At 46.0% G+C, this 13,524-nt stretch overlaps 2 protein-coding genes across 2 annotated transcripts; both read right to left on the reverse strand.

Moving 5' to 3' along the window:
• Positions 1 to 2,468: 2,468 nt before the first annotated feature.
• On the reverse strand, positions 2,469 to 6,237 carry RhiXN_08958 (Sodium/calcium exchanger protein; the record flags this gene model as incomplete). Its single annotated transcript, XM_043328774.1, has 9 exons — positions 2,469 to 2,634; positions 2,689 to 2,802; positions 2,853 to 2,969; positions 3,023 to 3,170; positions 3,227 to 3,830; positions 3,883 to 4,056; positions 4,104 to 5,791; positions 5,841 to 6,033; positions 6,085 to 6,237. 9 exons carry the CDS (start codon positions 6,235 to 6,237, stop codon positions 2,469 to 2,471), a joined length of 3,357 nt encoding a protein of 1,118 aa, XP_043180220.1.
• A 755-nt stretch (positions 6,238 to 6,992) lies between these two features.
• Positions 6,993 to 8,438, reverse strand: RhiXN_08959 (carbohydrate-binding module family 1 protein; the record flags this gene model as incomplete). The annotated part of the gene is made up of 9 exons (XM_043328775.1): positions 6,993 to 7,094; positions 7,153 to 7,395; positions 7,451 to 7,565; positions 7,619 to 7,710; positions 7,773 to 7,866; positions 7,924 to 7,977; positions 8,038 to 8,154; positions 8,219 to 8,232; positions 8,292 to 8,438. The coding sequence occupies 9 exons, from the start codon at positions 8,436 to 8,438 to the stop codon at positions 6,993 to 6,995; spliced, it is 978 nt and encodes a 325-aa protein (XP_043180221.1).
• Positions 8,439 to 13,524: the final 5,086 nt, after the last annotated feature.

Consider the following 13,524-nt stretch of genomic DNA (forward strand, 5'->3'; position numbering starts at 1 on the left):
ATACTATCGGTACTGGGTCGTGGTTGTCTGCAAGTCCCACCCCGTCTGATCCCAGGTACATGTATCTTCCACCTGAGGGTTCGACTCCAACCCAAGCTAGTCACGCGGTACATCCCTTCCGAAATCCCGACGAAGAAGCCTCAGCTGATCGTGCTGACAAACCAACAGAACCCGTCACGATCTGATTTGCACTGCCACATCTTCTCAACGAGGTCCATCAAACAAACGGCATTCTCATCATTCAAATCTCCAAGCATCCAATCTCCAAGCACCGATTCATCATTCAAGTTGAAACATCCGTATTTAAGCCAGGAGTTGTGTCTGTGTTCTCGTTCTGCCTCATACTCACTCCCATGCCGTAACCCATCGGCGCTGGCGACCGGCTAAAAATGATCCTTTCTCCGGTAGTGACTCGACAGTGAAATTTCGCCAAGCCCGTCCGGATCTAATACGTACCCCCACACTATTTGGCTCCCACTTACCCCACTTGCAGAAAGTACCCCACCTTTGCTCACAGGCTAAAGCTAAAATGAACACGTTTTTTCCGGGGCGCCCGGGTCCGTTCGAATCACTTCCGGCACGCTCAGTCTGCAGCTTGGAGGCTTGGCGAGAAGGGAAAGAGCCTGCTATTCATTTCTGAAGCCAATGAAATTCAGCTCTAGACATCACAACAGGTGACCGTGTGAGTGACTTGAAACACGGAGATGAAAAACTAGAAGCCATTTCTAGTGGCTATTGGTCCTATAAGCATGTACCAAAAGTTTCAATGTGTTACCGGTCATTTGATTCTGGGTTTCTGCTACGTAAGTGGCCCTATTTAGGCGGTTAGAGTTGACTTACAGAATCTGATCAATTTGAAGTCGATCAGAGGATAAACCACCGTACGTAATAATAATAATCTTTTTTAGGAAAGGTATACGGCACACAGAAAACCCGTTGTGAGGTGGCTTTCATTAGTGTGCCTATTATGTAGAACGGTAGCCAACGCCCAGTATAATCGGCCTGAGACTGCAGACTAGTGCATATAGTTATTCATCGTATGCAAAGGTTTACCTGGTATAATATGTCCTCCCTCCACTCCCAAGTTGCGTGGACTGGGGGGGAAGTGGTTGTCAACATGATGGATCCGAGGCGACATAGGAATCGTGGACGAAGTAAATGCCAGGAGGCTGGTAGGCACTATATACGACATTGAGGGCATACACATTGATGGGAGAGCTGAGTCGTTGGTGTTCTGTCCAGCGCCCGGTAAGTAATGGTGGACACCAGGCACTTGGTCGTAACATTCATCATTAATCGAATATGTTCCTTTGACACTGAAATTATAGCATAGCATGTGGCAAGCGCCTTTAAATTGATTCATCGGGTATGGTATTGAAACATATCATCTCAATGAAATAATATAGAGGTTCATGAGAACGTATACGTATGGGGACCTGAGCCATGCCGAACGGAACCCTGTTTGCATGACACTCAAAATATGTGGCGCTTCTCAGGAGAATCTCCGCATGTTCTGCAGATGTGGCGTCCACCAACAGTGTCGTTGAAAACCATCGTTGGTAGACTCAGGCACATCCCTCATGTCTCCACTATTAATAGATTGCTCTCTAAATTGGGCAATTCTTTGCAAGAAGCCTTCATTGTTATCTGACCTTTTTATGCAATAATGAATGGATGAGCTCTCTCGTGAGTGAAATCAATTATTACTAACGATAGCTTGAGGTTGCTATTGAGGACTGCATATGGCTCCCCATAAGGTCTAAAACCGAGTCAGTCTAAGATAGGCCGTGTCAGAGTCTGTATGATGTCATTATTTATTAATGACCAACCACTCCACTTTGTAATTGCTCCACCCCAGTTCGGCTTGGCAATAGCTTTAGACCTTACGGGAAGCTATCCACCAGCCTTACACGGTAGGATCGTTGAAGAGTTGCTTTCAAATTGGTCACCATAAGATCTTCTATCAAGCTTGAGTCTCCTAGAGTGATCTAACAAGGTTGACTTGTGCATGCGAAAATTTGAAGCAGAAAGCCATTTGATGATCTGGTACATGGTACATACGAAACAAAATACTTAACACCCGTATTAATTTAAAAAAAATAAACGGCCAAGAGTAGCATCCATTTCATAGAGCACATTCTAGTCCATTTTTGCATGTTCGCCTTGAAATCAATGATATCTCAGTAGGGGTTCGACTATGTGAAGTCCCCACGTCTAGTCACTGCATAGATAAGTCTCATGCATGAGCCAATGAATTATGAGTCTACACAACACAGACAACAGACGGCGACAAACGTAGGTCAGAGCGATCGTTATAGCATAGTTTGACTGGGAATGAGAACAGGGATCGGATTGGATTTGAACTGAAAAGAGCAACTGCTCGCAGCACAAAATTATAGATAGTATATCATTGGAGCAGCATCGGAAACATGTGTCCAAAACACTGCTCAATGAAGCGAACCTGAACCTCACCGCGACCACAGACTCTTGAACCATACCTGAGCCCACATCTTCCAGCTTAATGCCGATGATGGAAATATTTCTGAGAATCGACTGAGCATAGAGAGCTCTTCGCGACCATCAGGATTACTGGGTGGCGGCGCAAAATAAAAGCCAGCGATCAAGACCAAGTAACTACAGAGTGGGTTAAGCCGAGTTCAGGCTCCTCAGTTACACTTGACTTCTCACCTAAGAATCAAGATACTTCCTCTGTGATAATTGCTCTTCGCCTCGATATAGGTGTATGTGAGCAGGAATATCGACAAGATGATAGCAATCACATCCCAACGTGGGAAAATAAGCCTGGAAAAAAATGTCAGTGCTGATTGTCAATTTCGTCAATAGCAACGTACGTAAAAGTATCAGCGCTAGTACCCATCTTCTGGGGATCCCACCAAGCCGAAAAGGCAACCATGGCTGGAATTTGAAGCAGACAGACTTGCAAAGCGTAAGCGGAACCAATTTCCATGCTGTTACGTAGGTCAGTGAGCGGGTTACAAATAACAAAATGCAAATGGTTGACCTGAGTGCAATATTTCCAGTAAGAGCGAAGGACATGGCATTCATGAACTCCGTAGTGTTGGGTACTAGTGCGAAAAGAGTAATCCCCAAGAACTTCTCATCAATCCCAGAGCCCTCGAGAATAACATCGACTTCGTCCACAAGGATTTCTATACGTCGCGGTTAGTCAAAAGATATCTCCGATCGCGACTCGGGGAGTGCTTACCAGCGATGATAGCGTAGAGTGCGGTGCAAGCTAAAAGAACACTGGCACTGACGCCACGGCTCCAGCTAGGGGCGTCATGTCCGCCATGGCCTCCCTCTGCATGTTCGTGCACAGTTGACTCCACAACACGACGATGTCCAGCTTGCTGGTGCCGAAGGGCGGAGACTGTGGCAACAGCCACGGCACGAGTAAAGTCGTCGGCCGTAAACTGAGTGGGTTGTAACTGCTGGTTATTGTTCATCGTATGTTGAACAGATTCCATTACGGGTGTCATTGCGCCTGGAGGCAAGTGCGCTACTTGTCCTGGAGGGGGGGCCAAGGCAGCACGTTTAGATAGGTTGGGGCTGCTATCCGGACCGCCAGCATTTCCTGGTTGAGCAGGAGCTGAGGCTCCTCCCAATAGAATACCAGTCATTGTAGCTTCACTAATCTTCCGGTTGAGTGTACGTTGGTGAGTAGGAAGTATCCCTGGTCGAGCTGTTGTACCGCTACGCAGAGATCCTGTAGAGAGCGGCATCTCGGAGGGTTGCATAAGTTGTTGAGGATTTTGCCAGATCGAGGTTGCGTGTGTATGAAGAGAAAACCAGAGGCCGATCAGATAGGACTGTATGGGGGACATGTTAACAAGTGCAGTGAAAACAGATGCAGAAACTCACGAAGAGCAGGACAGCAGCGCAGAAATACATCAGGCTCTTGACAGTCGACTGATAAAATGGATCCGACGTTGGGTCGGGATGCTCGTAGCGACAATGGTTACAGGCCCACGGTGCATCAGTCGGAAGTGTCTCTCCAGGAAGAGTCGTGGGGCATCCATCGCACACTAACTGGAACTGTAGGCTATTTAGAGCAATTCTAAACCAGAAAGAGAGGCACTGACGTTACCGTAAGTTTGGTAAAAAAGTGTCGGGCACACGACTCCAATGATAGCCATGATCAACATTGTACTTGTAACGCCAGCGCTCTTGGCGTTGAACCGCTGCTCCTTGTGTCGCATGGCACCGCTGCACATACTAGCTCCGGGCATTAGCAATACGCCCGCAAGCAAGCTGCCGACAATAGATCCTTCGACAAGGCGGCCTTTACCGTCGGTCAGAGCAATTCCATATAGAATAATTTCGATGATAGAGCCGAAGGTAGCATTGATCACCGCACCCATTCCGATACTCGACTGAGCGGAGATACTGGCGACTGCCATACCAATAAAGTAACTAAGTGGGATAACGCTCGCCAAACTCATTGTAAAGATGAAGGCGCGCTGGGTAAGTGCGTTCAGAATCCAGTGGACAGGTTCGCCGCGCTCGCGTTTGTGATCGGCCAGGCGCTCAAGAACCATCGCGTCGAAAATGACGAAGAAGACAATGGGGATAAGGTTGATGAATAAGATGTTGACGCCCCCAATAGTGTACTTGTAGTACTTGAGACCCAAGGCTCGATAGGTGCACATGAGCACAGTAGATCGACCGCCATATGGCCTTGCTCGACCACTCGTGAGAACTGCTTGTCCGGGTTGCAGGCGGGTCTTCTTGATAACATAGGACATGGGAGGGCCACCGTTTGCATTGGGTGTGCTAGCTTCTTCATCTTGCTCCGAGTCGGATGCGTTTGGTGGGGTGGGGACCACAACTCCAGGAGGGGCGGCGCAAAACCGTATCTTGAGAGGGTGGCGCCACATGTTCCTCAAGAGTGCACCGTTCAGTTTGGCCATCGGGATTGTGAAAACTAGTCCGTAGCAAATAATAGTTACGAATCCGAGGAGAGGGAATATGACGAGCCCAAAGACTAGCCAATAGATGTATTGTCCTAGCCAGTGCCGCCTAATTGCATCAGGGGAGTGCAAAGGATCAGCCAAGTCTGACGGGACAGCACCGTATGACTTGGCGGGAAGAAGTGGTGGGGGTGACACTGTCGAGGACTCGGTAGAGTTAAGGAGCGGGGTATGTTCACTTGGAGGGACCCAAGAGGCAGTTTGTTCGTGCCCATTAGCATTAGAAGTAGATCTTTCACGATTAGGGCGAATAGTTTCGGTAGTCGATACACGGTGGTCTTGATGAACGTGAGACTGATTCAACCCTTCGGCTTCAGCGAGCTCCTCTTCGAATTGGGCGCGCTCTTCTTCATCCAGATCGCCCTCAACGTACTTGCCAAATGGCCAAAATATATACCAGCCGAGACCAAAGACAAGGCTACCATATTGACGCCCACCACGGGGAAGGAGCCATAGCGGGCCCGATACGACAATAAATATAATGGCGAGCCACCATCCGAAAACGAGTGTCCAGACAACGTTACCGGGAATAAGGTGACGTTCGGCAACGGCACTGGGAGCCGAGTGCAAGTCGGTCTCGGCGTTTCGATTGACGGTGCGGGACTTCTTGTAAAGAGCTGGCTTCCAAATACGCAGACCAAAAGGGTGCTCGACATTGATCATCGACTGACGACCTTTGACCGTCAATGGGTCCTCGGGCTCGGAAAGTTCATCGTCGGCATCGACCGGAGGCTCACGCGCTGTACGACCTCTTGACGGACCAGGATCTTCTTCGGTATCGGTATCATCTCGTTCGGTCTCTGAGACTGATGTCAAATAACATCACGTCATCTCACGAAAGCAACTAACCTGAGAAAGCGGCATCTCTGCCTGTGCGCCGGCCAATGTGCGAGCTTGCGACACTTGCACTCCGTATGTTTTCCCGACGACCATCTGGATTGTAAGACTTAGTACGGGTGAACCTCGGTGCAGTCGATGTCCGTCGATAGTTCGGGGACACGGGCCTCGGGGTGGGAGAAGTAGACGGAAAATACGAGGAGCCCTGCAGACGAGTCATATGAGCTACTTGCTGGCTGACGCCACAGCTACTAACCTCGAGATGGTGCCGAGGAGTCTGGACAGGATCAGTCCATGATGCTGGATTGGCTGAGTGAGGCAGCGGAGTACGCAGACCAACAGAAGGCGCTACTGAGGAAGGGGGTGTCTCAAATGTGTCGCTCCCGTCGTGTGACGCTGGACCAGCCATCGTAATTGGTGGTCGTTGTCGTAGACAAGCTCTGCCCCTAACTCACAACAACCCAAACAAGGATAGTTCACATACACAGCCACTATAGCACAGCCATCCACCGATCAACGTTAGATATTACCACCCTCTGTGACACCTCAGGGGCTTGGCGACCCAGTCTTGTTCCTTGGACGCCTTTCCTATCACGACAATCACTTGCCTATGTTGCCAGGTATCATACGGATGATTCATTTCCACAGTCGATGAGCGCATATCTTGAGCCAAGTCCTATTAATTTACGACAATTCTCGGGAGGACGAGCCAACCCCAACCGATTTGTCTACGCCTCCGAGTGCCAAGCGTACTTGAATAGAAATGTATGAGGGTGAACTGCCGGCATATGAGCCAAGTTGCTTATGTGAGGCCATGTGACTCCACCTCGCTTACTCCAGTCCATGTACTATACAAACAAATTATGGCAGGGTCTTTATGGATCCATGCCTACAGAGTCTGATGTGTGGAACGAACAGTAATTTGGCCAAACACAGTTCATAACGTTTCCCTTTCAAGGATCGGGAAGGAATGTACTACGGTAACGTACTCCGACATAATCTCGGTGCTTACGATATGCTTTATATATTCTCTTCTCAATCACATGGTCTTGCCAGTGACGTCTACCCGGAAATGTGGATCTCACAACCTCATAAAGCTGGCATATACTCGCGTTCTGCCTGTCAATCGTTGTATTTACAGAGCACAAACTCAACCGGGATGGTCTACAAGCATTGGTAGTAGTATGGAGGAGAGACTGCCTTGCAGGTGTATGGGCTAATGCAAGCTGTAGGACCATTGTATCCTGTTCCGCCACATTGTCCCCACTAAGTGTATGACGTCAAAAATGTGCATTGACAACGAAGCGGCCGAGGCAGAACTTACTTGAGGAACCGTTCCAGCAGAAGCAGATGTGGTGGGAGCAAGAGTTGTACCAGGTAGAGGAGTTGTAGGTGGGCTAGTCGTCGTAGTAACTGGTGCACTAGTGGTGGTTGGAGGATTGGAAGTGCCGGAGCCAATGGCTGTAGTGATGGGGCCAGACTCGATGTAAACGCCGCTGAAATACCAATCTTCGATTCCAGGTTGGTTCACGATGCGGAGCACCCCAACATGGAAGTCGTGAGAGTCCTGGAAAAAACCGTTTGGGCATGACATTTTGAGACTAATTTTCCTCGAGACTTACCGTAAATGTGTTGGCGGCAACATTCTGAACGACCTTGGTAAGAGGAGCACCTCCGGTTGAAGCCCACAGTCCGACAGTTTTGGCACCAAAGTCGATGTCATACGCAAAGTTGAACCTAACCGAAACTAAGAATGAGCTATGGGACATGGATATTGATGTAAGGCGTACCAGGTGTCGGCAGTGAAGGGGGTACTCCACTTGCTTGAGCCCGATACCAACCATTGTAAATCGGTAGGGTTACTACCAACGCCATACTTCAACTGTTTGACAAGAATAGCAGTTCATCAACCGTTATCCTTAACCGGTAGTCACGGGAACAAACCTCGGTGAAATGGCTTTCAAAGAACATGACCTGATGCTCAAGTGCCGAGTTTGGTGCATTCGTGTTTGAACGCTTGACGGAGAAATGGTAGAACCTACATAGGTAATAGATCATTTGGATACGGTTAGCTTGAATAAAACATGATTCTTACAAATTTCCGGTTCCAAGATCGGCTGTACCCTCCGGGATTAACTCCGTACGCTCCCTACGCGGGTTTCATTAGTTCAAAATAAAATAAAATAAAACGGGCCTATAAATAGCGAACATTTGAGAGTTCCATGTCGCGTTTGGCGAGATTGAAAGTTTCAGGCCTTTGCTCTCACGTGTAATGGCAGGGTTCTTGTAGCTAGAGGAAAGAGCGAGGTAATCGCTTGGCTGGCCACTGTTGATATTAGGAATGAGTACAAATGGACCAGCAGAAGCAATGAAAATAGATTGGATTGTACCTGCCATGAATGTACTAAGTGGGAATGTGATTAGTCTCACACACTTCACATAAGAGGTATAACTGTCACTCACATATTGATAGGTCCCAGCCCGGTTCGCCCAGCTCCATTTATTGAAGTCATCGGGAGTACTGAAGGGGTCAAATGAGCCGTCCCAGACGACGTTTCCGGCACGAGCAAGTGCAGCAGCAGCAAGGGAGATAGCGACGGAGAGTCTCATACCGAAGAAAAAATCAAGTAGAACTAAGTAAATTCTGCCAATTCGGTTACGCAGCACCAGTATTTATACCTTCCCCATCGAAACGGCACCCAAGAACAGAAAAGAGCTATATTAAGAATGCATCGCACATAAATGTGCCTTAACGACGGGGAGAAGGATATTCCTCGGCCGGAATACAGGACAATCAGGAAGCGGCTGAGAGTGCAAGCTCAACACTTATTGACAGAAGAGAGCGGAGCGTTGTCGGCGCCCTTATGCATACTAAGTAAGCCTAGCAACTCCTCTGCGGATCCCAGAATTTTCCGGAGCCCTTCGGAGGACAGGCCAAGGCGGGAGCGCCGGGAATAGGTCCCCCAACCTGAGCTCACGAGGACCCCGGTAAGTCCGATGGAGGCATTTTGAGCTTCTTGAAATGGATCTATGAGCTAAAATGGATAGCGGTCAACTGGGTAACGGGTGCGGTTAAAAAGTCCCAGAAGCTTTCTTGCTGGGTATTATTGCGGAACTTGTCAGCGTAGCTTTTATTAACGGTGTAATTTACCATTGATTACGTGGCTTAGGGGGGTGTACATAATCTTGGTTACATTTATAGATATACATTTATATAAGTTACAAGTTACGTTAAAACTTGAAATGTGCTACGGGTAGCTTTTCTTTTGTCTTAAAACTCTTGCTAGGTTTTGTGTTTTTCTTTGGCTGAAGACTCACACTCGGCTCAATACATCTGCAAAAAAAGGGAATCTTAGTAGAGCTGCGTAGGCTCTAGGTATAGTCGTCTCTCGTTCCATGCTCGTTGATGGGCTCCCATCAATAGGGTATTTTCAGGGAACTGCGGGGCTGCTTCCAGCTTGGTCGCCCGCTTAGTTATCGATCGCTTTCGCGCTTTCAGATAACACAGATACATTCACCAAGGAAGTAAAGGCGGATAACGCGTGAATGAATCGAATAAAATAGCTTGAACAAGATAGAAGTCAATAGAGAGCTTGCGCAGCCCTTCTAAAGTCAAAATTTGGCCACGCTGAAACCGTCAATTTTTATCTTCAGCTTCAGCCACGCAACTCCAACTGCTCTTCACAGTTCTCAACACGTCTCGCTGAAAGGAAACTCGGAGTTTGGATTGTACGCTACCGCCATAGTTTGATAGGATTTAGCGTTTAGAACGGCTGTGCAAACTCTCTAATATATAAGAGAGTGACGAAAAAAGCCAAAATAAAACAAAGCACTGGAGTCCAGAGCTTTGGCAGGGACAAACATGACCCGTAGTTCCTCTTTGTAATTATTTACAGAAAGGATGTAATCACAACGCCAGCGATCCCAGATGGTGATATCAGAGATTTCGCTCCTCTTGCAGTCAACTATGCGCATTGAATGAAGCCGGTTTACCTTGTAGGGATTATTTATATCTTGCATCTCGAGGTCAAGAGCGCACTCAGTCAAGGATTTACAATAGTTTTCTTTGAAGTACTTGATGATTCTCACATTTATCAATTGAAAGTTTGATATAAGGCTAGGAGGTAGATACACTACTTTCAAGGTTGAATAGCAACTAGGATTGTACTTATGAGAGCTTGCATTGTCACAGATTAGGAGTAGGTGATATCTGTTGTACCTTGACATGTTATCAATAGCAAAAAGATATCTAAATGGTAGTTGTAAATCCTTATAGAAGTACCATGCAAGCTGAAACAGCCTGTGTGCATTTTACAGAAGTAACCACAGGGATATATGCACACTGGCTGTGGTTGGTGGAGAGGGTGGCTGTGCACAGAAACTAGTAGAAAGTGTCTGTATGAAATCATATGTCAATCAGTTGTCAAAAAAAACAAAATGCAAGCATGGATCAAGAGAGCATGGAAGGGGAGACAACTGTAGCAAGGCAGGTGCTGTAGCTTTCCCCCTATACATAAAAGCTATAAGTACCATGCCATACTGGGAAATGGTCATTGGCAATTTTTTCTCCCTCCAGTTGCAGTACATAATCAATTCATTGCTGATAGATCTGGGTCATATGCCCCACCCCTATTGTTATGGATATGACATTTCTCCATTGATCTGTACTTATTTTATTATTTTGTCACAACCCACTCCATTCTTTCCATGAGTCTTGACCTTGTCAAACCTCCAACACACTCATGTTGCACACCAACATGACCGCAAGCACGCATATACTTGCACATATGCACTCAGAACCCCCAGGTTCCCACATATAAGAGACTTATGGTCAACATGGCTGGACTTAGTGATATTCTCTAAGTCCAGGTCACATGACCTCCCCCCCTCCAGTCCTTTATCAAATACTATACTAAACTACTACAGATTTGAGGTGGGGGGGATGACATAATCTCTTCTATAATAATATATTATTCAGACCTTGCCTGCAGGCTCCCTTAACATTGGCCCATGGCTAGGGGGGTGGGGGGAGTGCAACATCCCCCAGCAACTTATATTATGAATATATCATTGTGCATCATATATACTATATATATCTTTGACAGTGGATATATATGGTAATAACCCCTCCAGATATGGGTTATGACATATTTACACAAAAGATACTATAGTAAATAAAATGAGATGAAGATGCAAACTAAGGTTTTTGAGGTCCCTCTTTCCAGTTGCAACCTTTGCAAAATGCATAAGCCTCAGGAATACCCTCAATGTGCAATATCTTCTGCATATACACTGTTTTCTCACTCATTTGAATATATATAAATTTAGCTGAGTAGATAAACAGTAACAAGCAACATTTCCATTGTTTGTAGTATTTATTATACAAGATTCTATCTTGTGGCCACAGGGACCCCAGAAACTAAGTGCTGGATGTGGGGGCTGGTGAGTGGGTGGGTGGGTTGATCTTTGATGGAAATATTTTCCTATGTAACATTGATATGATGGAAAAAAAGTACCCACCTCAAAGCCTGCAAATTTTGTTGTTGAAATTAGTGTAAATAATTATTTGGTTCAATATAAGTCTTATAGTAATGTTTGAATATGATTGAGCAAGAACTCACTTGTCAGCAAATACTTCAGTGTTGCTGCCAGCAAAGACAATTCATGACACACCAGTCACAAGGTGGTAGCACTAGCACATGGCACATTTACAAATGTTCCATAAGGGATAAGTATATTCATTCATATTCAACCATTTAAGACTACAAAAGGTCATATGTGGTCACATGAAATTGGAAAGACTGGGACTATGGTTGGGAGGGAAGCTCATTGCTCATTGTTTCCTCCCCTCCCACCTACCTACACTGTAGTCTTGTCCATATATCTACCAACAGCACATTTTATTCCATTTTGTGAACATGTCAGAACCCATCAACAATATCAACCAAGAGCCCAGTCCTGACTTATACAGTTGCATGCAATTCAAATGCAACATGTGATTGCATTCCACAAAAATGTGTGCACACTGGGAACAGTTGAGATATTGAAGGTGTCTATGCATGGGAGCACCCTTGTGTTTTGTGCTTGGTGTTGCATTTGATTTGCAAATGCTTACCAACTTCCCCAGGCCTCAAAGATTTTGGGCTATCTTGACCATTTCTGGGCTGATTTTGATGGTTAAAAATATGTGAAATGCTTCTAGTATATGATATAGCAACATATACAAGATACAAGAAGATAAAATCTATAAATCAATGTGATATGGACATAGATTGTACAAATGAGATCCCCCCCTATTTTGTATGATACTCCAGACTCAGGAAGCCAGTGAAGGGCATAAGCTATCAGTGCACTTTTGATGGTATGGTGACTATACTAAAAGTACCAGATAAGGACTTGGCCAAGAATATAATGGGACAAGGCTAATATACAACAAATCTAGGATATCCCCCCAAATTAACTGGGTAGCCATACCATACAGAAAGCAGGTAGCAGGTTCACACTTGTCTATCATGTAGCTAGCACAGACCTAAGTACTCACACAAAGTTTGAATCTGTTGTACACCTGTTGTACACCAACTGTAAGGTTGGGTACTTGCTAGTGGGCAGGCGCTTACAGCCATACTACTACAAACACTGCTTATGTAACTGCTTATCTAGGCTATATGACTAACTACTCAGCACTTATGGCGCTCTACTATTAACTACTGATAACAAGGGGGCCTTAGGCCTGGAGGTGTGGTGAGTGCAAGTAAAGGGGTAGGTTGGTAATACTACTAGGGGCCAGCTACTTAGCTGGCTGGGGATGTCCTCCTCAATGAATATGAGGCAAGGTAAAATCAACTTGGTGTCTCCAAGCAATTTTCCTGCTGTTTATATAGACAAAGGCAAGAGTATATACATGGTCTGTGCATGGAAGAAAGAAGTGTCTGTATGAAATGAGAAGCGTGCTGCAGGTTGCGCAGAAGCGTGGATTTCTCCTAAGCGCCCTTGGCATGGCATCTTGGCGCGGCATCTTGGCATAATAAGCGCCGAGATCACGTGATCAAAAAACATAAGATATTGAGTCTGTAAAAATAGTAAAAATATCAGAAAATTCAGGCAATTCCAGTGGTATATGTTAAGGGAGTGTAACAACACCACTGTAAGGTGGGTACACACTAGAGGCAGGCGCTTGGGGCTGTATCTAATACAAGGTAAATGCTGACAAAGCTATCCTATGAGGCTATGCTACTGTACTACTAGTTGCTTAAGGCAACAACTAACTATCTACTGCTAATGCAAAGGGGCCAGAGGCCTGGAGGTGTGGTAAGTCAAAGTAAGGGAGTAAGCATGGGATCTACTGGCAGCTGGCTACTTAGCTGGCTTCTGATAACCTCCTCTGTGAATGAGAGACAAGGTAAAATTGACTTGGGGACTCTAAGCAATTTTCCTGCTGTTTATAAGTCAAAGAGAACTATCTACATGTGGTCTGTGTGTGTGAATAGAAGACTACATGTGAAATGAGAAGAGTGCTGTGGGTTGCGCAGAAGCATGGATTTCTCCTAAGCGCCCTTGGCATAGCATCTTGGCGTGGCATCTTGGCATTATAAGCGCCAAGATCACATCATTGAAAAATAGAAGATAAAGAGTCCATAAAAAATAGTAAAAATATCAGAAAAATCAGGCAATTCTAGTGATATATGTTAGGAGGTTG

The sequence above is a fragment of the Rhizoctonia solani genome, chromosome 5, assembly GCF_016906535.1.
Source record: "Rhizoctonia solani chromosome 5, complete sequence".
Taxonomy (NCBI): Eukaryota; Fungi; Basidiomycota; class Agaricomycetes; order Cantharellales; family Ceratobasidiaceae; genus Rhizoctonia; species Rhizoctonia solani.